The following is a 25493-nucleotide window of genomic DNA, read 5'->3' on the forward strand; positions in this document are numbered from 1 at the left end:
AACTGTTATTCAAACACATTTAATAAACAAAGAGAAACGGTAGCAAAGGGCACTGACATGTGACAAACTGTACAAAACCTCCAGGTCTGCAGGCAAACGCGAGGGGAGGAGCCCGCAGCCCAGCTGCAGGACTGGGGAGCTGCTCCGTCCCATTGCCCTGCAGCAAAACATGCCCCCTTTGCCTCAGCCCACTCAGTCACCCCTGAGAAAAATCGATTTTTTTAAAAAAATGTGCAGAAACAAAGACACTTTAAGAGGTTATTTCCAGTCATGCCACAATGGAACAATTTAGGCCACTGGGAAAGTTTTAAAAAAAAACCCAAAGTGTCATACTCTCCATTCCCAGGATTAATGCTTTAAAGTGAACCTTCCCAAGAGGCACAAACACTCTTGGATATTCCAGTAGTTCTACCCCTGCTCACCTACCCTACTCACCACACCATGCTACCTTTTTGAGAGTGAATGGGATAAATTTCATCTTAATTCAGCACTAGTTTTGATATAGTTGTGACTGAGTGAAAGGCAATGGAAGGACAAGCCCTGTCTTGAGCACTGAAAGGATGCAACTGGTGCATGATGCCAAGACCTGCCTTGGTCTCAGGGTAAAGGTGACCTAGCAGTCAGGAAAGGAGAAATCCTCCACTGGGAATGTACCTGCTCGGGATGGACTTCATGCCTGGTCCTAAATATCACCCAAGAACTTGAGTGTCCGGTACCAGTGATGGGTTTTCTACCATAAACTTGTTCTGTTGAACTTAAAAGACCCTGCAATTGAACCCAAAGAGTCTTCGATCCCTTGGCACGTCCTCGCTGCAGAAAGCAGCATGGAGGGGAAAACCAAGATGCAACTTTGATAGCCTTTTTAATGCATTTGAGTTAAACGGCTGTTCCGTTCAAACGGTAATTTCTAGGCTCTCTGTGGCTCAGAGGGGAAAGTGATAGCATCACTCTCGCACCTGGCAGTCCTCCGGTGGGCTTCACCACGTATGGCATTTGTGGTGACACAAAAGAGCAAGGAGGTATCGCTTTTACCTACTTGAGCTGTACCGGACAGAAAGTCTCCCTTTGCAACTAGTGATGCTTTGAGCTTGATGGTTTGAACAGCAGGGTGCTCAGCTGGCATGGATGTGACAAAAACTGCTCGACCGGTTCCTGTTGCCTTTAGTTTGATATTTCTTGACCAGTTCCCAGAAACTCCCTTGTCTGAGGAAGGGAAAGCCGACAGATGAGAGTGTTAAAGGGCTTTTTTAGCCTGCTAACTTGCATACACATGCCGCTTGATTTCTTAGCAGTGAGCACAGACGGACAATGACTGAGGCTACAAGATACCGACAGAGGAGATCTGTACACATCACAGTGTTATTTAGGCCCAGCCAAGGCGTACGGTCTAATCACACCAGTACCACCTCACCACGTTATCAGCGGGGAAGATGGAGGGAAGAAGAACTGGGTTCTTCAGCGTGATGGCAAGCCGGCTGCATTTCAGCAGCCTGTAACTGACACAACGTGAATTCAAAGACATTTGGCACAGTCTGTTGTTACCGGGATTAAACTAGCACAGGTAATTAACCAGCTTTTCTTGAGAATGAGGCAAAGCTTCCACCGGAGGAGGTACATTGGCAAAGCAAGATGGGAGAGGGCAGGCAAGAGTATGTACAGAACTGAAGAGAGGCAGACAGTGCAGCGGTGACAGCGTCTTTGCTGCGCGTCTTGCTGAACTGCTTGTTGGAGTGTTGGTAATGGGGCTGCAAGGCCCTGCCAGCAACAAGCAAGAAGATGGGAAACCTGCCTAATTCTATCTCAAAACTATGAGATCACAGGTAGCTGAAGTCCTCCAGAAAGGAGCCCAGCTCCTCAGCCCAGGTGAGGAATTTTCTGATACCTTCTTGAGAAGCATCTGCTCTGAGCTTAATGTCTGTGAATTCCGGCATCTCTGAAGCTTTGCGTTTAATGTCAGTTTGGGACTTGACTCAAAAAGACCCAAATGCCTGGACGATTGGGCTACAAAGAACAAAGCCAGGATGAAAGGGGAAAAACATGCAGCAAATTCCTAAGAAATTCCATTTACCAGACTAGGAGGGACATGCCCTTGGTTAGGGATGGCACAGAGGGAACCAGTGACTGCAGTTTGGCTTAGATCAGAATTCAAGAGAGGCACAAACGAACATTTTGCACATCCATCCAAGGCATTCCAGAAAAATAAAACCCAAAGGAAAGAAAAGTCACAGAAGTCGACACTGAACCACTTTGGACAAGAAACATTACAACAGTTTGGCAACTTTCCACCACCACCCCACCCCCTCCCCCCAATTCTGTGATGCCCCTCTGCAATTTGAGGTGATCTCTTAAAGGTGGGGATGTGAGGGGGCTGCAGATAAATCACTGCATGTAAATAGGGGATCTCCTCCGCAAAGGATCTCGTGGGTTAAAACTAAACCTACCTGCTTGCTACAGTACAAAAGAAATCCTGCCTGAAGTCCTCCCTGGGCGAGAAGAGAGGAGACGGGCAGCCCGTGCTGCTGGAGACAAACAAGGCAAAGCTGAACTTGGCAGCAACGAGTCCCTAACCTTGTGACTTTGCACCAGGCTAAGATATGGCCGTGGCAGGGTATGGGAGAGGAAGATGTCACCACTCTTCTGCAGTAGAGAAGGGCTAAGGACAGAACTGTCACTATCCTGGGTGAACACAGGTCTCTTTGTTTATGCATGCGAAGTAATGGGCTTTGGAAAATGCCAGGAGCCCATACGTAATAGTGTTAACAGTGAGACCTGTGTCAGATGTACACACAGCTTCCCCTCCCCTTAGTATCTAAACTCAGCTCTTAGGAATTGAACAAGGAACAAATACAAAGCAAGAATGGAAAAGTCTGTGTGGGTTTTTTACGAGTGGTTGTTTTGTTTCTCCTTTTAAAGCCCCATTCTTCTGATTTGGGGGGGCTGGCTGATTAGGAGGGGAGCATTGCAAGGTCCCTGCGCTTTTCTGGTGGCAGACCTGGGTGCAAGAAATGGCACAGCTCAAACACAGATCCGCCCACCTACACCAGCCTGTGGAAGGTGGGACCGGTTACAAGGGCATGTGGACCTGAGCAACCTTCACAAAGGCTCTGACTGGGAATCCGGCCCAGCCATTGTGGGAAAAATTCAATACAGCGCTGGCCAAGAAAATAAAACTAATACTTGTGGAAAGGATTATCCAACTGGAAGAGTCCTTTCCTTCCTTGGTTTCCAGGGTAAGAGGGGAGCCTTTGGTTATGACCAGAATTATTCGCCATTGGCAGGACAGGCTCGGCTTTGCTTTGCATTAGCTTGGTTACTGTACAAGGGCAAGGTTGCACTGCGGAGAGATGCTCTGCTCAGCTAGGCTGCCCTTTTGACATCTGGGAGTTTTAACAGGGTGGACACTTGAATTACATCCGGGATCCTCGCTCTTGAAGAATCTGAAAAAGAAAAGAGTTTCTGTAAATACCTTGCACAAGTTTAGATGCAAAAGTTCATGTGCAGAGTCCTTGTTTTTTGCAGAGAAAGGAAAGATGGACGAATGTGGGTAGTAGCTTGCTGGTTTTTAGGCTACGATAACAAATGACAGGCTGGTTAAAGCTGACTGAGCCCCTTTTCTAGAAATCCTGCTTAGCTGCCTGCCAGGAGTTAAGAATGTCGCCTTTTGTTGCTATCCTGGCTGGGGGAAGAGTGGACTGAAAGGGAAAAAACAACCTTATCTATCCCTGCACCATCCATCAACCACAAAATGTTACCGATCTCAAAGGTCCTTGCTATGCTGCCTTCCTCTTTCAAGTCTATCTCTTTCCTCTAATTTTTTTGTCTTAATTTAAAATGTACAAAGAGCCTTAGCTCTTGTCCTACGGTAAAACATGAAATCTTCCAAGAGGGGAAGATCACACATACAGGAGGAAATGGAAAAGCTGGTACTGCAGAACCACTACTACGAATTGTGGATCTGCTAGCGTAAGGAGCTTTTTCTTTGTACAGAGGAATGCAGGTCCATGCATGCGAGCAGATGCCTTACCTTTGCCTTCTCGCTCGGCTCCTTGACAATGCCATTGGTAGAATTGTTGAGCTCCCTGGACACAACACAGAGGAATTCTGCCTGGTCTTCATTTCCATAGTTGTAGGAAGATCCAATGCTGATCAGCTGTGCAAAAGGAGAGAGCCAAGGTAACTATCAACAAGTCTTGACTTTTGTTTTATTCATACAACTGCTTTGTGAGAGATGACTGTCCAGCGAGACCCATTTGGGACCCCAAGTGTCTCCCTGCAGCCTCCTGTGTCAGACACAGCTGAGCTCCAGAGCCCTCTTGTGGCACCTGGAGCCCCGGGAAGAAATTCCAGCCTGAAACTGCCGTGCTGAACATAACAGGACATTTTCCAATTACTGAGGGCGGAAAAAGGAAAAACACGTTAGATTTTGCAATATATAATATCCAGCTAATTCAGGTGTGGGGCAGGCAACACAGACTTTCTAGCCCAGACCATGCTGAACTTGGCTTCAACTTGCCTTGTGACTTTGATGTGTAAAAACTGGAAAGGAAACTCTACCACAGACAGATGTTAGATTAACTGGGAAACATGTGGCAAACCGGCACCATTCCTTATGTAGATGCTGTCAAGATGGAGTTCGGTAGCTGCATAAATGGGATTATATTCTATTACTGTTGTGATGAGGGGTCTGGACTCGATCCAAGAAATCCCATCTGTCTCATTTATCTTTATTATATTAAAAGAACATCCTGGAGTGCAGAGCTGATTTGTCATTTACAACTCTGTTCTGCTTTCCAGACAATAAATCTAAGTGATCTGAAGAAAGCAATGTGAATCTTATCAACTGAGTATATCTAGGAAACCTTATTATGCAGCATGCACCCTAACTTCCATGTCCTAATGGATTTTAGAAGAGACACCTCTGTATTTATGTATTAGACAGATGCAGTCCACAGCCCTCCTGGACTGATGACCATCTATGTGGTCACAGTGCAGCTGCAGGAAGACTTGGGGGGCTGTCACACTGACTGACCTCCAGTACTGTTTTAAATAGATTCTGATGTTTGTGCTGAGGGCAAAAGATACACAGGATTAAAAAAAAAATAATATTTCTTTTCCTTCCCTGCTCCCCATCTTGACCGTTTAAGCTTCTTAAAATAGCACATTTCTATTCCATCCTTGATTTAAGCAGGACTGAATGCTACAAAGCAGAGAACGTGAAAGGCCGTATGGTCCTCCAAGAACCCAAACCTGACAGACAATAAGGCTGCAACAGCTTTTACGCTTCTGGCTCCCCTGCAGGTTTCTGAGCCAGCCTTTTTGATGTTATGAAGTGACTGGATCAATAGATCTAGTGAAAGGATTGCCTGCTCTCTTCAGTCACTGGCATCCAGGCTAAGGTTTAGTAATAGGCTCTCTTTGTCCCCAGTACGGAGATCTGTCACCCTCTTTCCTAACATGCCTCAGCATGCCAAGCGGCACGATTTGGTGGAGGGTAGAAGCTGTGCTGGGTTGCACATCTGGGGAAAGACCTTGGCGATAGGCAGCAGCTACAATGTGCCTCCCAGCAGGGCCCGTCTCAGCATGGGACACACCCTGTGCTGCACCACTGCCACATTCCGGCCCTGTGACCCCGTCCGGACCATCTCACAGATGGAGAGAGGCTGTACTGCTGTGTGAGGTCTAGCCCTGACCAAAGCATTGTATCAGTCCGCTCCGTTTAGGCTTGCTGCCCCGGGGGGTGTTTGAGCCTGAATGCAAGTCCTGGGGAGGGCAAGAACAGCTCCTGATGGTGGGAGTGTGCTAGAGTGGGGTGTGCAGGACATTCTGCTGCTGCCTGCAGTGCACAGGAAGGAAGCTGGTAGTGGTCTCAGTGGTTTGTGCAAAGGTGGTGGGTGGCAGAAGGACCATTTGCTTGGAACTAGTATCTTGATCCTGTCATTGTAGATTTGAAAAGCAAGACTGGGAAAGATGTAAGGGGTAGATTCCCATGCAGGGCATTGCCGATAGCCTTTTGATTTTGGGGGTGTATACATGCATGTGTGAAAGGCAAATTCTGTTAAGTAGATTTCTGAACAGCAAAACCTGGATGTTGCAGAACTGCCTTTCCATAAAGCTGCTGTGGCTCTTGGTCGCGAGATTTCACTACTGGCTCACAAGGGTGAGTTTTTGGCTGCCTCTCCACTATGCAACAGGAGTTTCCAGGCTTTACAGAACAGATATATATGAACAAGCGAAGTGCTGTTGCTAATCTTATGCCTCGCTTTGTATCAGCACATTTCCCACAACATCCACTTGTACTGAAGCTGGCCAAACTGGGAAGGCAGCAGAGCTGTAATCCAGAGCCTCTTCTGCACTTTCTTAATACAGCATTAGCACGTATGCTAGCTGGTTTCCAGTTCTCTGTCCTCCTAAGTAAGAGGACTGTATTTGATTCCAAAAACCAAATCTGGAACTAATGCCATGTGCAATTTCAGTGACACCTGGCCCTGAAACCAGCTGCGTTACAAAGGCATCTGCAGGCAGTGTACTTATGTCACTCAGTGCCTCTTTAACAAATGCCAGAGTCACGGCTTTGAGCTTCCAGTAAAGCTGCGCCATGTTTTTTCTTGGTTCTATTAATCTTCCTGGATAAAGCTGTTGTACTGGGGCCTGGTATATGCAATGAAATGTGGGAGAAGAGCAGAATTGCTCTGGGATTTGACAAGGATACAAGAAGTCCTGACAGAAAATGAAATCTCTCTCGGCAGTTTGAGTGAATTCTGCCTTTTCCTGTCAGTTATTTCATGTCATTGGACTGCTGCTCAGCTCAGACTGCTTATTCAGAAGAAGACAGCAGTGTGAAGCGTAATTCAATAGCAAACTCTGCTTATTCCATATGCAGCTTTCAGAGGGATTCTGCCATTCTTTGGTAATGGTACCTGTTCAAATTTCCACCCGTCAGACATGGTGGACACCATCTGTGTGAGCTCTTCCTCTTGGCACTGCAGGACTCTGTACACATGCTTGACAGGTCCCTAAAGCATGGAGAATAAAATTAAGTGTGAGTTTAGTAATTGTTATACTAGTATAAAGCTAGAAAATTAATAAGCCTCTCCTGCTCTGCTCTCGTTATTTGAGGAAGCCTGAGCCCCACAGGCTTTATTTTCTTCATCCTTCTGACCATCCAACTGATTCTCAAACAGGTACATACAGCTGGCATACCTCTCAAAAGCCTTCTAGGCGTCTAAAGGCCAGTGCGAGCAAAACTTCTTTGCCTTTCAAAGCCATTTACTGCTCATTTCTCTTCTGAAATTGAATCTACTGGGTATGTCAATATCAACTGAGCAGCAATGCGGAAAACTGCTAGAGAGAGACGGATATAAAGGGCAGAAAGCGGTTTAGAGAAGGAAGAGTTTGAGCTATTCTTTACCTACCAAAGCAGTGCATTTTGCTTTATAAGAACCCATCTTTGCTCCTGGCCCCTCTTGTCTAACTGTTCACTGCCTTTCTCTACAACATTAACCAGATGACTCGGTGGTCTGTGCTTGCAAAACCATAAAGGATACTCTTTCCTAGCTGTGCCCTGGCTCTACCTAAAAGCACTTATTCCCCCTGTTAAAGATGACTGCTAAACCCAAGAGTGCTACTAGAAGTGTCTGCAGCCACACTCGTCCTCCTGCTGCACTACAGAAAATGACTGACTTCACACAACAAACGTTCCTGTGCATTACTTGAGAGGTTCTGTTCTCGTTATCCCGTATCCGCTCCTTCACCAGCCGCACAAGGGATGCAATATTGTAAAACTCCGCTTCTTCCAGTACCCCTGAGAAAGGAACCAAAAGCAGAGACACGTTCAGTTACTTTGAACAGGGTAGAATGAAGATGATTCTGCTACAAGGGTGCCACACCTGCTCCTGACTCCAAATCTAACCTAGATATAAGAAAATCCCCAGATGCTGAACAGACTGCCACCGATCGCGTGTTCTCAAGCTGGAAGAAGATGACCAGCTATCTGTCACCTCCTTTTGTGACTTAGAAGATCTTTAAGAAAGACTGTTCCCCTTTACCTGGGATTATCAGAAGCCTTGTGGTACAATCTCAATTTTGTTTGCACAGCCCCATCAGGGAGAAGTCACCAAAGCTGCCTGCTTGTAGAGACCTGCTGTCTGTGGAGGGAGAGGAGATGTGCTAATAGACCTTCTGCTCTGCTAACAGAAGCCTTTGAGCTAAGCAGAACTGTGACGGGTTGCAGGCCTCTGCTTTCAGGAAGACAGAGAATTCTTTAATCCCTGTTAATAAGCATCCTTCTGAGAAACTAATGGTACCAACTAACAGCACTACTGGGAAATGTGGCTTGCTCACACCCTTAGGCATTGCCACGTCAGGAACCCCACGCACTCAGGCCCATTTCTGATGAGGGCTTTCGGATCCTGCTATCAAAAATCAAAAGCATTTGCAGTTCTTCCCCCGTATTCTTCTCTTACCTTCTTCTGCCAGCTCCTTGTTTATGATGAGCTTCCCATGTCGGAGGTAGTTCAGTATTGGACCAAAATATGTGGGGTCTCTATCGATGAGATACGCCCCTGTCTCATCCTGTGGAGTGTGTATAGGAATGAAGCAGGGATGGTTCAGTGGCACCAGGTAAAAAATAATTTCAGTTGAAAACAATAAATTGAACAATTTCTCCTTGAGAACCTGGATTCATTTGCCTGTGAAAGGTGTTAGAATGACCCCACATTTAAACCAACATTTTTTTTTTCAGTATCTGAACTCAGCTACGAATGTTGCAGCTCAATAACGCTAGCAGATGCTTCAAATCAAGGACTTCTACAAACAGAGTTTATATACCTGGAGAGAAAAGCAGGGCTTAGCAGTTCTATTTCACTGCAATAGTAAGAGCCAAAAGCTGGCAGTTGTGTTCTGTCTACATTTGTTTTCCAGGCTAGTTTAACGAGGAGACTCTGGAGGAAAGCGGGATCTCCAGTTCTGGCTAACAGCCTAAGATATTTTCTCCCTTCTACTACTGAAAATGCACATGGCAATGCCCCAGCCACGTCTCTCGCAATACAGTAACTGTTGTCATTAAATAACAAACAATTCACAAGCAAAAGCATCTCTTGAGCCAGCTTTGAAGCGCTGACAACTCCTGTGCAGAACCCTTTTCATATCACTCCCTTAAACTGCTTTAAAGCAACGTTTCTCCTGCCAATCAATCTGCTCTAAAGCAATAAAAACCTGCAAAACCATTCTGAAATGTCATCTCTGCTCACTGATATTTTGATTGCAACCAGGATTTATCTTTTGATCAAACGAGTTTAATCAAAACAGTGAGTGGCAACAGACCTGACATTCTCAGTCTGACCTACCCACAAAACATTTACAAAACCCTGCGCAGCAGATCCTGCAGGAAACCCGCAGCTACAAGAACAACAGTTTGCAAAATCCTTACGGTAAACTGCAGTGCCTGCAAAAGTACACCCACGTAAAGAACATGCATGTAATGTTTTGGGGGAGTAAAGTGAAATGTATTAAAAAAAAAAAAACCAACGCAACCATGCTCGGGGTGAGAAATTATTAAAATAACTGGTTCCAGGGGAAGTTTCCTTCCAGCTGCCTCCCTGCGGCTGGGGGAGCCGTGCCACCGCGGGCGGCGGGGCGCTGCAGGCCCGGGGTGGGCTCCAGGCCCCGCTCACGGAGGTGCGGCCACCCCTGGGACCGTGTCCTTAAGGAGACCCGAGGGATGCGGGGCCGGCGCCTGCCAGAGCGCCACGGGGCCCGGGCACCGAGGGGCTGCCCTGCGGCTCGGCCCTGCCCGGCTGGGGGTGCCGGCCCTGGGGGCAGCGGCAGCCGGGGCTGTCACCCTGCCCCTGCAGCGAGTCGGGGCGCTGCCCCACGGTGCCACCGGCCGCCCGGGCCCCCGCCATCCCGGGGTCGTGGTGGGGGCCGGCCCCGCCGCGGCCTCACCTTGTCGGAGCCGAGCTCGGGCCCGTCCTGGCAGCAGAGGCGGCACAGGAACGACTTGGGCTCCCGGCACAGCGTCTGCCGGGTGCTCACGAAGTACGTGCCGCCCACGTTCAGGCGCACCCACTTGGAGGCGGCGGGCGGCCGGGCCGCGCCGGGCGGGGACAGCGGCCCACCGGAGCCCGCCGCCGCTCCGGCCGCGCGGGGGCTGGGCGGTCCTGGCGCTCCCCCGGGGCCCGGACTGGGCGTGCGGCCCCGCGGCGGCCCCTCCGCTGCCGCCGCCAGCTCGGCCATGGCGGTGCCGCTCAGCGCCCCCGTGTCGCCATCACCGCCCGCTGCGCCGCCCGCCGCCGCTGCCCCGGAAGCGCTTTGCGCGCCGGAAGCGGCGGCCGTCACCGGGACGGACGGGGGCGTGATTTCCGGTGAGGCTGCGCTCTGATTGGGCGGCGGGGGCGGAACTTCCGGCGCTGCTGGCGTCTGCGCCTGGGCACGGCCGTGGCGGTCAGTGAAGGTGAGCGCGGGGCGGCGGGGCTGGGGCGGCCGGAGCTGGGGGATTGGGGGGCTGGGCCGTCCGGGGGGCTGGGCCGTCCAGGGATCCAGGGGGCTCGGGGCTCCGGGTGGTTGGGGGCTCCGGGGAGCTGGGGGCTCCAGGGTTCCCGGGGCTGAGGCAGGGAGCAGGCCGGGGCGGGCCTGGGTTATGGGGGGGTCGATGGAGCAGGTGGGAAGCCGCGGCGGCGTGGGGCTGGGCTGAGGAGGGCTCCCCCTGTCCAGGTCCCTCACCCGCCCTACCCTGTGCCCCTCGGTGCTGGTGTTCCTGGGCCGGAGCCGTCCTCCCACCCCGCTGTTGCTGGGCCCTGCTGCTCCCCGCTCCGTGTGACCCACGCGGTCTCGTCTCTCCCCGGCACAGCCCGGAACCATGGCGGGCCGCAGAGCTGCCATCAAGGCCATTGACTGGGCAGCCTTCGCTGAGAGGGTGCCTCCCAACCAGAAGGCCATGTTCAACGCCCTGAAGACCCGCAGCGATGCACTGTCAGCCCGGTGAGTGTCTGCCCAGCTCCTGCACGTGGGGCAGCTCAGTGCCACAGCTGAACTGTTCAGCCTCTGGTTGAACTGGCTGAGCCGATGTCAGTAACTGGGATGTCAGTAACTGGTCTCGCAGAAGTGCACATACAGGCGTTAAAACAGGTCACCTTCAGCACAGCTGCTGGCTCTTTTTTTTTTGGCAAATCTTCTTTACTTAACCCTTCCCAGAGTAAAACAACAGCTGCAATGTAAAAAAGCAGTTTTGTGAAAACAGTTCGCTTTGGCACATTCAAAACATTTTGCAAACTTTGTTATTCTGTTCAATGCTGTACACATTCATCAGCCTTCTCAAATCCTCCAGCAGCTGCTGCTTGATACAAACATTGGCTATTGCAGGTAATAGCCTCTAGCTCAGCAGTGTGAAGACAGCTTAATCCCTTCTTGCAGGGCTGCACCCAGAGATGCTGTGTAGTAGTTTGAAGTGGAGCAGGACTGCAGGCTGAACTCTTCTGTACAGAGAAGTCTGTTCCAAGGGCAGAAGGATTTGCAGAAAATGGTTCATCACTGCTTGTTTAATGATGGACCTGAAAATATTTAAACTCAACTTAGCAGACTGTTGACAGTCTGGAAAGTGACTGTGCATGGAACAGATGATAGTGTGAGGTTAGTTCTGGTGCTGGTTGTGACTGCTCTGCTCCGTCTCTTTAGGTTGGCCACCCTGCCGGAGAAACCCCCGACCATCGACTGGGCTTACTACAAGGCTACTGTTGCTAAAGCTGGCATGGTGGACGAGTTTCAGAAGAAGGTCAGACTCTTTTGTCAGCTGGGCATTGCTCTTTGGAGGTTTAAATGGGGGGTGTTTCTGGTGTTGAGAGGAAAATGCCAGAATTGGCAGAGGAGGTTGGTTTTAGTGAGCAAATGCCCCAGCTTTACATCCTGCAGATCTGTGTCACTAACCTCGAGGAGGTCAGTTCAATGCCATCTTTCAGGAGGAAAGTGAGAAAGCTGGTGAAAGAAAACTTGCTAAATATTTTGGCTGCAGGAGTGTGTTCTGGTAGTGCCTCTCCTGAAGCAAATGTTCAAATATTTCTCTAACTTAGAGAATAGAAGCAGGTGGCGAGCTTGGCTCTGCATGCTGTGGAACATGTAAAACTAGTGGGTGCCTGCAGGATTGCCATCCTCTCTAAGTGGGAACTGAAAAGCCTGAGGGAGGCTTTTGCTGAGGGACACGTGGTGTCAGTGGCACTGTGAAACCTGGCTTCCAAGGGCAGGGAGGACCCACTGACCTCAGGTGGATCTGGGAACTTTGTCTTACGGGGAAATAAGTCTGTGATATGACATGTCTTTGGTATTAGATGTTCTTGCTTGCTTACAGTGCAGTGCTTTGCTCTTTACAGTGCTGTGATGAACGTATGTGGTATTATTTGTCCTGGTAGTGCTATGCAGTACAGAGTAGATCGCTTTAAGCTCACAGGTGAGCAGTGCTGCTGGTGAAGGGCACAGTCAAGCAGCAATGATCGATTTTAGAAAGCTCATTAACTTAGATGGTTGTGAGCATATCCTAGGAAGAAAGGAGGGAATGCTCCCCTGCTGCTGGGGAGAATGACCTTGGTGTGAGGGATTATTTCAGTCAAACTATAAAACAGTTTTCTCTTTTGATTTGCAGTTCAGTGCACTACAGGTTCCTGAGCCAAAGGATACACAAACTGCCAAAATTGATGCCCAAGAGCAGGAAGCTGTAAGTGTTTAAACTGCTCCCTAATGCCAGGGGTTTCTCTGACTTCTTTGGGGATGGGAGAGAGTGAGAGGGAAAGAATGTTCTGTGTGTGCTGCACGGGCAGGGCAGCCTGAGCTAGAGCATGGCTCTGGTCTTCATACGTGGCTTTTGGCTAAGGAAGAGGATCTCTGCACGTGGAAGGGTTTGGCTGGTGGGTTTTGATCAAGATTCTATCCACTTGTCTGATGTAATGGTGCCAACTTAAAGCCAGCATGGGGTTGCAGGTTCACTCACCGTCACTGCCTTTTCCTAACCATATTTACCATGTTCTCTGCTTTCCTGCAGGCAAAGAGCACTGCTGAATACGTCCAGTCTTCCAAAGCTCGTATCGTCCAGTATGAGCAGCAAGTAAGTCTGGACTTTGCTTGGTGAATATTCTTTTTGAGCCAGCCTGGCACACACCTTGTCGTTACTTGTATGTGTTTTGCTTTTTCTTGCTGACAAGTGACTTTTGTAACGTGTTTGTCTCTGCTCCCACTTCAAGCTTCAGAAGCTCAGGAACATGATTCCCTTTGAACAGATGACGCTTGAAGACTTGCACGAAGCCTTCCCTGAAACGAAACTGGACAAGGAGAAATACCCGTACTGGCCCCACAAACCCATTGCTGATCTGTAAACTTGTCAGGAAGCAGTTTGTCTAACGACTGTCAGATGCTGTGATCTTCTAAATAAAGTAGTTTCCCTCCTGTCTGTGGCTTAGATCTTAGACGTGACGCTGCAAGGCTTTGAGAACATGGAACAATGCACAGACCTGCAAACAGCCCACTTTTTCTGGATTTTCTTTTCTACCTGTGAGCTTGGTTTTGTAGAAAGGACTGAGATCCCAGCTGGACCTGCTGATCAAACTGAGCCCTATTGCATCTTCTGTAATGCGAATAAACCGCCTGTCCATCTGGGGCGTAGGGAATGTAGTTCTGCTGTGTCAGGCCAATAGAGAAGTTGAAGGTATGAAACCTGTTGAGATGCTGGAATGTATATTTAGTGGTGATGTGCGCTGTGGTGGGAGACACGTCTCGCCAGTTCTACAGGCAGAGGTCTAGGGCTGTTTTCTAGGTTGGCTGTGATGGTTTAGGTGCAGCCAACTGAAAAAAGTTGAAGGAGTGTAGATGTGCTGAGATGCATTTAAAAGAATTATTATTTTTTTAAAGCATTCCAATGCTTTAAAATATATCACCCCTTTAAACCTGGTGATCCTGTTCTCTGTCCTGGGTTTCTGAATGATGTGGATCTCGCTGAAACTCAGAGAAACAAATGCTTCAGCCTTGCATTGTTTTATTTAATTATCTGAGATGGAATTCTTAAACACCTTTTCTCAAAACGGAAACAGCTACATAAGATAAGAGCATCAGTTCCCTTTTCTGTTCGTCATGTTTGCGGTAAGAATTATAGACAGACAGAATGGAGGTATTATCCCCCAGTTTCGCAATTATTCTATTCGGATACCTTGCTAGCCCACAGAGTAAGAACATGCACAGTTCTACTGAACTAGAGGAGAAAGCACTAAGCATGCAGATCTCGGGCCCTGCGGGTTTGCTTATTTTTATTTGGGCAACGGAAACAACTTTTATGAATCAAGCAGGAAAAAAATTACAGTGGAGAGGTTAGAAGCCATACAGTGGAGCAGCTGAACCAGCGCTGTGCAGAACTGGTCTCTAGCTGCTCCATTTCATAGAAATAATAGCAAAAAAAAACAAGGATAGGAAGAAGTGACTGTAGAGAAGGAGCTTCTCCAGAACTGGCAGAAATGGGTCCTGCTCCTGCAGTTGCCAGTGGGGCTGGGCTACCTGCCCTTTTCCCTGGGCCACCTTGGGAAGGCTCAGCAGCAGGGTGGCTCCCTCGCCGAGGTGTTTCGTGGTCGGCTTGTTTGTGGCTCTCATTGCCGGCTTGGTGTGCGCGTCTGCAAAGAGCAAATAGCACATGTCAGTGTGAGGGGTCGGTGGGTGACTACCACACCGGTACTGCCAGAGGCATTGGTTACCCTGAGGAAACCCACCCTCGCCCAAACAAACCTGCAGTAAAATGCAGCAAACCCAGCTTGGTTAAGAGGTTATGGGTGGTTTTACCTTGCTGGAAGCTTCCGAGAGCCTTGCCTGAGCGTAGGGATTGGTACTGCTGGTGTAAGAGGAAGAGGGTGTCTAACAGAGCCATGATCATGAGCAGGAAGGTGCCCAAGAAGAATACCACTGCAGAACAGAAAACCAGGCGAGCTTGTGATACTGGCATCATTTTCTTGAATGTAATCCTGCCTGCCTTCTGCTGCCTGGTGGGGAAGGGGGGAAATTTCCAACCCCAGCAAGCTGGTGCAGCTTAGCTGTTCGTGACTTCATTGTTCACAAGCGTGTCCTTAAATACCCAAAGACCTTCCTTAGGGCTGGTACCTGTGTGAAAATCGGTTAGTTTTTATTCGATAAAGATGGGTACCTATCACAGGTGGTCTGTTAGAGGAAGTTGGGAGGATGTTGTTGAGAATCACAGCTAACATGGAGCTGCCGAGGATGATGGCAATCTGGAAGCTGATTTTCTCCTCAAGAGAGCTGGGTCCAAACAACACTGCCATGTCCAGCAGATACAGCGCACACGTTGGGAGGATCAGGTTCAGGATATACAGAGTGGGTTGTCTCTCCATGGAAATCTGTTGAAGAAGATGGACAAAATGTAGGTGAGTGGGAGATAATGTGTTGGGTGAATGCTTGTTCCCTAGTGTAGAAAATTATCTTATTTCATACTTTTTTTTTTTTTTTTTTTTGGTGGCAAATCAGTGCAATATAATAGGAAAGTAGTGCTGTACCACGTAGGTGACCACAGAATATTCTTCATTATCCACCTCTTCCACATATTCAATGATGCTGAGGTTGGTGAACTTCCATTCTCCATCAGTTAGGAGGTAACTCTGGCTTTCTTTCATCATCTCAGTTGGTGTCCGTCTTGTCTTCATGACAACGTCTGTTACTGTTTAGGCAGGAGGCAGAGCAGGAGGCAAATTGCAGGATTTAGGTATTTATTAGAGGTCAGTTATTTCCTCTCCCCTTCCCTCCCAACCAAGGGTGTGTGCAGATGGGGAAAGGCAACATTTCTTGCACTGCTGCGTTTTCTTAGCTCATCAGGGAGAAATTAAAAAGGACTCTGGTGAAGAGACTTGGCTGGACCTCTGGGAATGTGGATCAGAGGGAAAATCTCTGGTGAATCCCATTCTTTGCGGATGGGAGCTGGAGGGTTGCATGTCACCTCTGCTTATTCTTCAAGCCTTCCTATTGGGATGAACTCTGGCTGCAGTTTGGCTCCCTGAAACTGTCCTGAATTTCCTCCTATTTTGATGACTTTCAGGTATGTTTAAAGATCAGTCCTGCAAAATTGAACGTGAACAAGTAGCCTTATTGCAGGAAGCCTCCTAATCTCCTGGTTTGTCCCAGGGGCACTTACCACAGAGCATCCAAATGCTTCCAGAGATGTTGCTGGGAAATGTGCCAAAACAGAATGGCAGTGGTTTAGCCCATTTTCCGTGGTGTTACACAGCCACAATCCCGCTAACCCAGTGTGAGCACATGGTGCTCCTAAGGGAACCCAGGAGTTCGCCAGGGTCCTTCTCATCTGTTCCTCCTGAAAATTTAGCCTAGCTGTAGCAAAACTCCGCTTGCTGCTCTACCTGTGTAAAAGAATAAAGTGATGCTCAAGTTGCACATCTGGGTGTCAAAGGGAAACTTGAGGATCATCAGGCTGCACGTTAAGGTAACCTGGAAGGGCTGGTTGGAAGTGAAGCTGCCGTTGTGCTCGATGGCCATATAATTCAGGTTCGAGTTTTGTCCGTTCACTCTGGAGTAAACAAAAGTGGAGAGTGACCGAGCTCCACGGTGCTGTGGTGCCCCGCGGTCCCCCAGAGCCTGGGCTGTCAGCATCCCCTCCCGGGCAGCTCCGGCTGTGCCCAGCCTGGGGGAGACCTGGGGCTGGAAGGGCTGGTGAGTGCCTCTCACCAAGGGCTGTAGCAGCTCTGCACCTCCTAAGGAAGCTCTACTTCTCCCCCCTCCACGTCCCGCTCTCCCTGGGGACTCACTTCTGCCTCTGCTGCCTCCCCCTCACCGAAGAGCGGTGCCCACCCCTCTGTCAGACCCTCAGTGCTCCATCCTCTAACAGCAAACTGCGAAGGGTCATGCCATTCCAGGGCATTGCTGGTCTCTGCTGCTTCCCCAGCTCAAGCTACAGCCCAGGCATCTCTGGAGATGTCACAGTATTACAGAGCCACAAAGTGCTTTGTATAAACCGTGGTCACCGTTAATCTAAATGATGAGGTTCTTGGTTACAGAGAGTTCATGGGAATAACTTAACCAGAGGAGTTTACCCCATTTCCTACACCACCACCGCCAGTTTACATACGTTGTGTTTCGCTTAAGCCAGTGGATGAGTGGAAGGGGAACCTACTGCTCTAAAATGAAGATGCGGGGAGACCAGTACGTATCCATGGGCAGAATGACTCTGGAAATGTTACAGAAATCCTGCGGGTCCCAGGTTACAAAAGTGTTTTCCCACTCCTGGGGGAAGAAATTGCAGGGGAGAAATGAGCATGGGGCTCGGCAGCAGCCGTCGCGCCAGACATCACAGGAGAGGAACGCTCCCGAGGGACCTACCAGGTTCAACATGAAGTAAAATGTGACCGTCTGGAGCTTTTCTACCTGGAGGAACAAAAGGGAAGATACTGAGCTGATTTTCTTAGGTACATCCAATGCAGAACCCAGAAGCTCTCCTCGTTGCTTTTGTAGCATACAGGTTGTAGAAACTCAGGAAAAGAGCTCAAGGATCCTGATCCTGTGGCTGAAGAGAGGGAGCATACGGTCTAATGGTTTGCGGAAAAAAATAAAGTTATTGCTAATATTTACACACCAGTGCCCTGCAAATGTGTTGCTCAGTTTGGGCACCCCACAGGTTGGTTGCAGAGCTTGCTGTAAAGCAGGCTGCTTGTCTGACCCTGCCTCTGAACTTTTTGCTGGAAGTAGGATGCTCTAGAAGATGACGGAGAAGATGCTCCAGATCTTCCAAAAATGCTTTCCAACAGCAGAAAGCCGAAGAAGTGGAAGGGACTGATGCTCATCCCCGTGGCTTTGCTGGCCCAGCCCTGCCTGGCAGAAGACTCAGACCCCAGCCCAGCCATCGCCCAGTTTTCTGCTCTAAAGCCCCAAACGGGAGTTTTGGGTCCTTACCACAGAGAGAATCGCCACCAGCATAAGATCCACCTTCACTTCCAAAGGCTCCTCCAAGCTTCTCTTGGGCAGGATGTGTGCATGCAGCTTGCTGTGAGAGGAAACGTTCAGGTATTCAACCACATTGTAGTAGGTGCAGACGTGCCTCGGAACAGCCCCTGCTAGAAAAAAAAAAATTCCACTTGAATCAGAAAAGGATTAGGCAGGATCTCAGCCTGCGAGGGGTGTACCAGAAGAGAAAGGGTACGGAGTTGGGGATGTGAAAAACATCGTTAACACGGGCAAATCCCTTCTCACATGGGTGGGAACAGAATTCCTCAAAGCTTTTCCATGCCTCTTGAACTTACCTGTCCCAAGAGAAAAGGTGAGGATAGCTATAAAAGCTCGCTGCATCGTCTCCTGCTTCCAAATAAAGAGGAAAATAGCCCTGTGTGCCTTATGAACAGTTCCAGGACGCGTCATTTGTTATGTAGAAGTTGATTTGATATTTATTAATGAGGGGTGGCTGTTTTGTAAACAGAAGCTAGACTTTTGATGTATCTATTTGCACTGGAAGGAAGACTTTGCTAATGGTGTGATGCACTCAAGGCTGCTCCCAAGAGCCAGTTTAGTTGTGGTAAAGGAAGAATAAGGTCATTAAAAAAAAAAAATCCAACAATTTGAGGGCAAGGAAAAGAAAGGGCCCATCTCCACAACGAAAAGGCAAGGAGCCAGAGCTACTCAGGACCAAATCTTGTCTCATTTACAGGGCTGAGAGTTTACTGCAATGCCATTGAAATGGAATAGAAATTAAAATTAGTGCTTGTGTGATGTGAGGGGTGCCGGGGAGGCTGCTCTCCCTCGAGCCCAGCCCTGCTCCGTAGCAGCCCAGCCTGTGGGTGTTCGAGGATGTCCTCATTTCCCAAAGCACTGAGCCGCTCATGTGCCCACTGATTTTGTTTCTGCCTCCTTGCTGCTCTCCCGCGCTCTCGAGGTTCTTCTCCAAGCCCTCACAGCTAAGGTGAAAGGCTCAGAGACTTTTTTTTTTTTTTTCCCTACATCTCTGCCTGCCTTTCCCTCAGCCCCCCTCCTCTCCATCACTGCCTATCTTTTCCGCAGTGATTCCAGCGATGGTTCCCTTGCAGAGGAGCAGCTCCAATTCTCGTGTGCTTGGGAAGTCCCATCCTGCTGGGACATTGCAGGTGGCACCTTATTTCTTTGCCCTTTGGTTGTGTGGGAGGTAGGAAGTGTATGGGCCATAGGGCAAGGTTTGAACTGGAGGTAACTGGTGTGAAGAGAAGTAGAGGTGACCCCTCTGCTGGCCATAGGAGTTTACGCTGGTGGGACGGTGTCGCTAGAGGTGGGACAATGTTGAGCCCCCAGAATGGAGCTAGAGGTGACCTGACCTCCAGCGATCCCTCACATCTGCCAGCAGCTGGTGTGATGTGAGCTGCTCTTCTGCCTCTGCAAACTTTTGGTACCCGCTGCGTCCTGTTGCAGTGAGGTCCTCGGCCCCACCGCACGCCCCGCGCAGCATCCCTCCCACGGCAGCTCGTGGGGGGGCAGAGGAGGGAGGAAAGCCGGACCCGTGTGGCACTTCCAAGGCTGGGCGAGGCGATGGGATGAATTGGATGCGCAGCGGGGGCCCATCCTGCGCAGCACCCTGCTTCTGCCTCTCCCCAGCCGCGTACCCAAGCCCTGGCTGCAGGGGTGTCCCCTGGCTCCAGTGCAGCGAGCGCAGCCGCCCTGTGCCATGCTCGACTTCCCCACAGCCTGGCCATGGTGACACAGTCCTACTCCCACCGTGTCTTCTGGTGGCCCACCATGACTTCTGGTGGCCCGCCACGTCTTCTGGTGGTCTGCCACATCTGCTGGCAGCCTGCTGTGTCTGCTGGTGGTCCGCCACATCTTCTGGTGGCCTGCCACGTCTGCTGGTGGCCCGCCGTGCACCCAGGGGCTCCAGGAATCTTGGGGGGCTTGGGGAGCTCAGGGGGCTCCAGGGGCTCAGGGAGGACTTAGGGGATCTTGAGGGGTGGGGGTGGGCGTGATGCTGGGGGTTGGCAGCATCGCTGGGACGGGGGGGGGGAGGGGCTGCAGTATCAGTGACCGCGTGGCCTAATGGATAAGGCGTCTGACTTCGGATCAGAAGATTGAGGGTTCGAGTCCCTTCGTGGTCGGCCCCTTTTCCCCGCACTTTTAAACCTGCTCCAGCTTTTTCCCGCTCCCCCCTTCGCGCCCCCTCCCCTCGGGGCTGGGGCCCGCCCGCGCGCCCCCGCCCCGCCCCTCCGCCCCGCCCCCACACCGCCTGCTGGGCCCGCAGGGGTCGGGGCCGTTCTCGCGGGCCGGGGCGCGCGCCCTGCGCAGCCCCAGTGGCCTAATGGATAAGGCACTGGCCTCCTAAGCCAGGGATTGTGGGTTCGAGTCCCATCTGGGGTGAGCCGCCTTTTGCCGGTGCCAACCCGGGTTCCGTGCTCCTTCCTCCCCGGGTCGGTGCCGCCAGCCCCGCGCAGCGCTGCCGGGCCGCCTCCCGCTGCTGCCCGCAGGGTGCTGGCTGTGGCGGCTCGGTGGGAAGATGTTCCCCATCCCCAGTGGCAGATGTCAGTTGAGGAGGGTGATGCACAGGGAGGGTCCAGATGTGCGAAGGAAGCAGCGCTGCTGGGTTCATGTGTCTGGGTGGCTTCTGCAGGCAGAGCTTGCGGAGGGGATGGCTGAAGAGGGAGGTCGAAGTGGTCCATGACATGTTTTGGGGCAGCCAGACCCCCACGGCAGCCCCAGGCTCACTCACCGGGACGATGCGGTGATCAGTTCCATGGCAGCCGCCCCAGCCTGCCTCTCACAAGGGAATCCAGGAGGAGCAGCTACAAACTGCCCCGGATTTCCGTGCAGAGATGGATGCTCCATGGTCCCACACGCCCAGCTGAGGCTGTCACCGAGGGAAGAACCAGCAGCTTTTCCCTGGGCCCTGCTGATGAAAGGATGGGTTTTGGAGAGTTGTGTCGTGGTTTAACCCCGACCGGCTACCCAGCACCTCGCAGCCACTAGCTCACTGCCCCTCACCCAGAGGGATGGGGAGGAGGATCAGAAAGGAATGTAAAACTCAAGGGTTGAGATAAGAACAATTTAACAGGCAAAGCAAAAGCTGCACACGCAAGCAAAGCAAAGCAAGGAATTCATTCACCACTGCCCATGGACAGGCAGGTGTCTGGCCATCCCCAGGGAAGCAGGGCTCCATCACCAGAACGGTTACTTGGGATGACAAACGCCATAATGTCAGATGTTTACCCCTTTTCCTTCTTCTTCCCCCAGTTTATATACTCAGTGGGATGTTATATGGTATGGAATACCCCTTTGGCCAGTTTGGGTCACCTGTCCTGGCCGTGTCCCCTCCCAGCTTCCAGTGCCCCTCCAGCCCTCTCGCTGGCAAGGCTCAGGAAACTGAGAAGTCCTTGATTTAGTATAAACATCACCCAGCAACAACTAAAAACGTCAGTGTGCTATCAATGTTGTTCTCACATCATGGCCAAAACACAGCACTGCCCCAGCTATACTCAGAAGAAAATTAACTCTATCCCAGCTGAAACCAGAACAGGTGTTAATGAAAGGGTGGGTTTTGGAGAGCTGTTAATGCAAGAGCGGTTCTTTGGGGCATGGGCACCTTCCCAGGTGTCCCCAGCGGTGCAGAAGCAGGGTATTAAAGCTGTTTAATGAGCCTTGTCTGGGCAGAGCTGGGTCAGGGCTGAGTCAGGAATTTCTGCTGTATTTTGACCCCTTCCAGGTGCTCCCTGTATCATCAGCTACATCTGACCCCCAACAAAAAGGCTGGGGGATGACCACCTTGCAGATGTCATGTAAAGCTCTTCCCGGAGCATGACAAGCTTTAGTGGGAAGGAAGCTTTACTCTGCTGGATAACGCATCTCCGCAAGGGCTGTTTGCTGGGACCACGCAGTCTGGCTGTGCTGCCCTGGGACCCTAGCCCTCCACGTACGTGCCTTTGGGATAACGCCCTCTCAGGTTCGTTGCATTAAAAAGCTGCTTGGAGGGTCTTTTCCTGTGGAGTTAATGGATTTTAGAAGGCAGCTGTGGCCAGGGTGATATCACACTAGTAAAACCTAAAGTCAAGTTTCTTTCTGAGTAATTTTTCTCTCTTAGGGGTGGGGGGAAATGACTCCACCGCCTGAAAGGCAGCAAACCTGGCAAAGCCCTGGGTGTTGGGCCACCGGCAGCCCCAGGCAGCCGAGCTGCAGGTCCCTGGGCTGCTCAGCAAACCCTGCCTGCTCTGGGGGATGGGGATGGGGCGAAAGGGGTGTCTCCAGGCTGGTGTTACCTGGGACCACTTGGCTTTCACCTCTTTGGTTGACCAGCTTCAAGGCTGTGATCGAAAGCGCAGCCAGAGAATGATTTTTGCATCCTTCTTACAAGACTGGATAGCATCAGGTGGCTCTTGGGGGTGTTTGATCACTTGGGTTCCCCTGGGCAGCATTTTCTCTGCACCCCCTGGAGATGCTGTACCCCCAGTCCCACTGCGATGTCCTGGTGGCAGCACCACCAGCGGCCTGGGCTGGGTCACTGTGTGCTCAGAGGGACTTCCATCAGTCATGGCCTCGCTTGGGCAGTACCAAGTTTTGTTCCTGCTGTTTTTCGCTGCTCCTGGCTCCAGAGCGCTAAGGCTCAGGCAGCAGGAGGCTGGACCTGTGCTGCTTCTCATGAGCTGGAGCGACTGTGCCGGCTGATGGGTGAGGACAGGGTGCAGAGCGGGGAGAAAACAGCCCTGGGGGAAATGCTGCAGGGACACGTGGCATTCCAAGGGCTTCGAATTCCCTGGTGCTGGGCAAAAGCGGGCAACTGCTGCCAGCACCAAGGAGCTTCCTGCGCCCCGGGGCCAAGGGACACTCGGCCATGGGGGGCTCAGACCCTTGGCCCCCCAGTCTGCAGTCAGGCACCAGATCCACTTGATCGGGCCGTCACCACCACACATCTGGCTTAGTGCTGCCCCACCCCCTTGCACTGGCCTCCCCCCGTCTGACACTATCGGGATTTGCACCCTACACCCCTCTGTGCCCCCCACACCTTGGTGAGCTCTTGGGGGCACCAGGGGTGGATGGAGCTGGGGCAGCTGCTACGTGCTCTGGTCTGGCTGCTGCCACCCGCCGTACTGGGGGGGTCTGCACAGCCGCAGGGCACGAGAGCTCATCTCGCCCAGTCCTTCCTCTCCAGCACGTCTCTGCTCAGCTTTCGTCCGATGGATGCATTGGAAAAGACACACAGCTGGAAGCTGAGCTGGACATACCCCGGGAACCAACATGTCCCCCAAACCACCCGTGGCAGTGGAAGAGGCTAAAATACCTTCCTGCCCTGTGGTGGGCTTTGGGAAGTTTTTCTAGGATTAGATGAGAAGCGCAGGTTTTGGGGGAGAAGCCAAGCCGTGCTGTGCGGAGGGTGCAGGAGGTGCGGTGGGTGCAGGAGCAGGAGCCTGAGCCCCGCGGTGCTTCCTGCATCGCACCGTCACGCTGTAGCGGTGCTGTGTTACTGCAGGTGCCATCACTGGTGGCTCGTAGACACTGTGGCCACCACACTGAATGCATGACTTGGTTCCAAGGTCCCAGCTGTCCCTGTCCTCCCTCCTTCCCCAGTGATGCCCGACCCTGGGAGTCAAACGGAAGGAATGTACAGCCTCGGCTGGGTGTGATGGTCTTGGCTTTGCCTTTCCATGGGGATGTGGCAGGGAAGGCCTGGACTCATGTACCCCTGGCAGCTGTAGGGTGAGGGTGGCAGTGACCCCAGCTGCTCTGTGTTGGGGGTGTCCCTGGCTGGTGTCTGCTCTTATTTGTGGGTTGTATTTGTGTTCGGAGTTGTTGGCATCCTCAGCAGCACGGCTGGAGCAGCGGGCAGCAGAGACGGTGGCAGGAGGGGAACGTCGCTGCTCCAGCCCACAGGATTCCTGCACAGCACAGCCTCCATCAGCACGTATGGGGGAGGCTGTGGGGGTTCATGGTGACCTACAGGGTCCCATGGGAGGAGGGACCCCCTGCCCACTCACCCCACCACCGGGAGGAACAGCCGCAATCCCAGGAGGGATGGGAGCGTGGGTGATGCACAAGGAGTGGCAGGAGACCCCCCGCCCGACCCCCCCCCGGTGTGTGTTGCTGTCCCCAAACCACAGTTATGGGGGACCACGTGGCCTAATGGATAAGGCGTCTGACTTCGGATCAGAAGATTGAGGGTTCGAGTCCCTTCGTGGTTGTTTTAAAGCCACGAGTCGTTTAATTTCCCCACACCCCTGGAAGGTGTGGGGGGGCGGCGGTCGGTCTCTGCCCCGTGGGGTGAGAGCACCCGGGGGTGTCGGTGGGGCCAAGCGCGGAGAACGTGCCCGTGCTGGGGGGGCCTTAGGGCCGGCTCTGCCCCGCAAGCCCCCCGGGCATCTGGCCCCCGGGGCTCTGCCCCACGGCGGGGCTGCAGCGAGGGGGTGGATGCGAAGCGGAGCCCGGCCCCTGCGGTCGGTTTTTGGGAGGTGGGAATAAAAGGGTGGGGGCAGCCGGGGCTGGGGCTTGGCGCCGCTGCGGGGAGCGCTCGGTGAGGCACGGGGGCCGGGGTGGGGGGTGGGTGTCTGTGTGTTCTGGGGGGGTGTCCCCCCGACCTCGCCCCTCCCTGCGGGGTAGGGCTGGGGGGTAAAAAAAAAAATATTAAAAAATAGTGGCTGCCACCCCAGGTGGGAACTCGAACCCTCAGGCCCTGGCTTAAGCGGCCGGTGCCTCATCCATTAGGCCGCTGGGACCGCGCAGGGGCCGCCACTTCCGCGGGGGTCCGGAGCAAACTGGGGGGGCTCGGGGGGGAGCCCGGGTGAGCGGGCTGGGGCGGGGCGGAGCGGGCTGGGCTCCTCGCAGGGGTCTCCAGCCCCCCCGCCGGCAGCGCCGTGCACAGAGCCGGGCCGAGCTGGGCGGTTTTACCGGGGGGGGGGGGTGGGGATGGGGCTGCGTGGCTTGGCGGGCACGGGGCTGCCCTGCGCTGGGGGACGTTCAGTCCCGGGGGGGCCTCCGGGGGCTGTGCGGGACCCCCCTGCCCGCTCGCCGTGGCCACGTTCCCCTCCGGCCATCAGAGAGTTAAGTGAAGGCGCCAAAATAGACTCCGTAGGCGGCCCCAGTGGCCTAATGGATAAGGCACTGGCCTCCTAAGCCAGGGATTGTGGGTTCGAGTCCCACCTGGGGTGACTCTTTTCCCCCTGCGGGGTGACCAGGCTTGGTGGGTGGCGATGCTCCCCCAGCGGCCCCGGGGATGGGCTCACGGCCCACACAGCAGCCACACGCGTGGGGCGTGTTTTTAATGACGTGTCCAGCCGCCACGGACCGGCTCCAAGGCTTAAGACAAAATTTTTTCAATCTTCCTGTAAAATCTGGGGCAGGAGAGCTGGGCGGCAGGTGATGGTGGCGGTGGGGTCATGGGAGGTCCCGACTGATGGTCCTGTGACAACTTTCAGTGTCACAAATACCCCTGAAGCAGTGACACCTGCCTTGGGTACCGACACCTGAAGCAGTGACACCTGCTTTGGGTACCGCACGGGGCTGCAGGCTCCTTTGCCAGTGAGGGGGGG

The 25493-nt window shown here is 52.3% G+C and overlaps 4 protein-coding genes across 6 annotated transcripts in view; 1 reads left to right on the plus strand and 3 right to left on the minus strand.

Moving 5' to 3' along the window:
* Window positions 1–25493, minus strand: part of NUP85 (nucleoporin 85) — a 246140-nt gene that overhangs the window by 79798 nt on the left and 140849 nt on the right. The gene's annotated exons all lie outside the window — the stretch shown is intronic.
* On the minus strand, window positions 4–10322 carry KCTD2 (potassium channel tetramerization domain containing 2). Its single transcript, XM_080407644.1, has 6 exons — window positions 9943–10322; window positions 8463–8571; window positions 7710–7801; window positions 6918–7013; window positions 4025–4150; window positions 4–3437 (listed from the first exon to the last, which is right to left on the minus strand). The coding sequence occupies exons 1-6, from the start codon at window positions 10231–10233 to the stop codon at window positions 3408–3410; spliced, it is 744 nt and encodes a 247-aa protein (XP_080263770.1). The 5' UTR covers window positions 10234–10322; the 3' UTR covers window positions 4–3407.
* Window positions 10354–13427, plus strand: ATP5PD (ATP synthase peripheral stalk subunit d). 2 transcript variants are annotated; one of them, XM_080407684.1, is made up of 6 exons: window positions 10354–10449; window positions 10840–10977; window positions 11671–11767; window positions 12629–12700; window positions 13025–13087; window positions 13224–13427. In XM_080407684.1, the coding sequence occupies exons 2-6, from the start codon at window positions 10856–10858 to the stop codon at window positions 13353–13355; spliced, it is 486 nt and encodes a 161-aa protein (XP_080263810.1). In that variant the 5' UTR covers window positions 10354–10449; window positions 10840–10855; the 3' UTR covers window positions 13356–13427. The 2 variants fall into 2 exon arrangements, with proteins under 2 accessions (XP_080263810.1, XP_080263809.1); XM_080407683.1 differs by having other exon boundaries at window positions 10355–10450; window positions 10847–10977.
* On the minus strand, window positions 13309–19904 carry LOC308056170 (5-hydroxytryptamine receptor 3A-like). Its single transcript, XM_080371125.1, has 5 exons — window positions 17153–19904; window positions 16383–16549; window positions 15528–15688; window positions 15161–15443; window positions 13309–14922 (listed from the first exon to the last, which is right to left on the minus strand). Exons 1-5 carry the CDS (start codon window positions 17491–17493, stop codon window positions 14714–14716), a joined length of 1161 nt encoding a protein of 386 aa, XP_080227251.1. The 5' UTR covers window positions 17494–19904; the 3' UTR covers window positions 13309–14713.

This window comes from Falco punctatus, assembly GCF_963210335.1.
Source record: "Falco punctatus genome assembly, chromosome: 1".
NCBI classification, from domain to species: domain Eukaryota; kingdom Metazoa; phylum Chordata; class Aves; order Falconiformes; family Falconidae; genus Falco; species Falco punctatus.

Coding starts and splice junctions, on each gene's coding strand:
- LOC308056170 (XM_080371125.1), bottom strand. CDS start 17,493: ATGCTACAAAAGCAACGAGGAGAGCTTCTGGGTTCTGCATTGGATGTA. Junction 16,550..17,152: donor CGCATCTTCATTTTAGAGCA/GTAGGTTCCCCT, acceptor TGTTTACTCCAG/AGTGAACGGACAAAACTCGA. Junction 15,444..15,527: donor ATTCTGTGGTCACCTACGTG/GTACAGCACTAC, acceptor AGATAATTTTCT/ACACTAGGGAACAAGCATTC.
- ATP5PD (XM_080407684.1), top strand. CDS start 10,856: ATGGCGGGCCGCAGAGCTGCCATCAAGGCCATTGACTGGGCAGCCTTC. Junction 10,978..11,670: donor AGCGATGCACTGTCAGCCCG/GTGAGTGTCTGC, acceptor CCGTCTCTTTAG/GTTGGCCACCCTGCCGGAGA. Junction 13,088..13,223: donor TCGTCCAGTATGAGCAGCAA/GTAAGTCTGGAC, acceptor TCCCACTTCAAG/CTTCAGAAGCTCAGGAACAT.
- KCTD2 (XM_080407644.1), bottom strand. CDS start 10,233: ATGGCCGAGCTGGCGGCGGCAGCGGAGGGGCCGCCGCGGGGCCGCACG. Junction 7,014..7,709: donor ACGAGAACAGAACCTCTCAA/GTAATGCACAGG, acceptor TCCATGCTTTAG/GGACCTGTCAAGCATGTGTA. Junction 4,151..6,917: donor ACGGGTGGAAATTTGAACAG/GTACCATTACCA, acceptor CCTTTTGCACAG/CTGATCAGCATTGGATCTTC.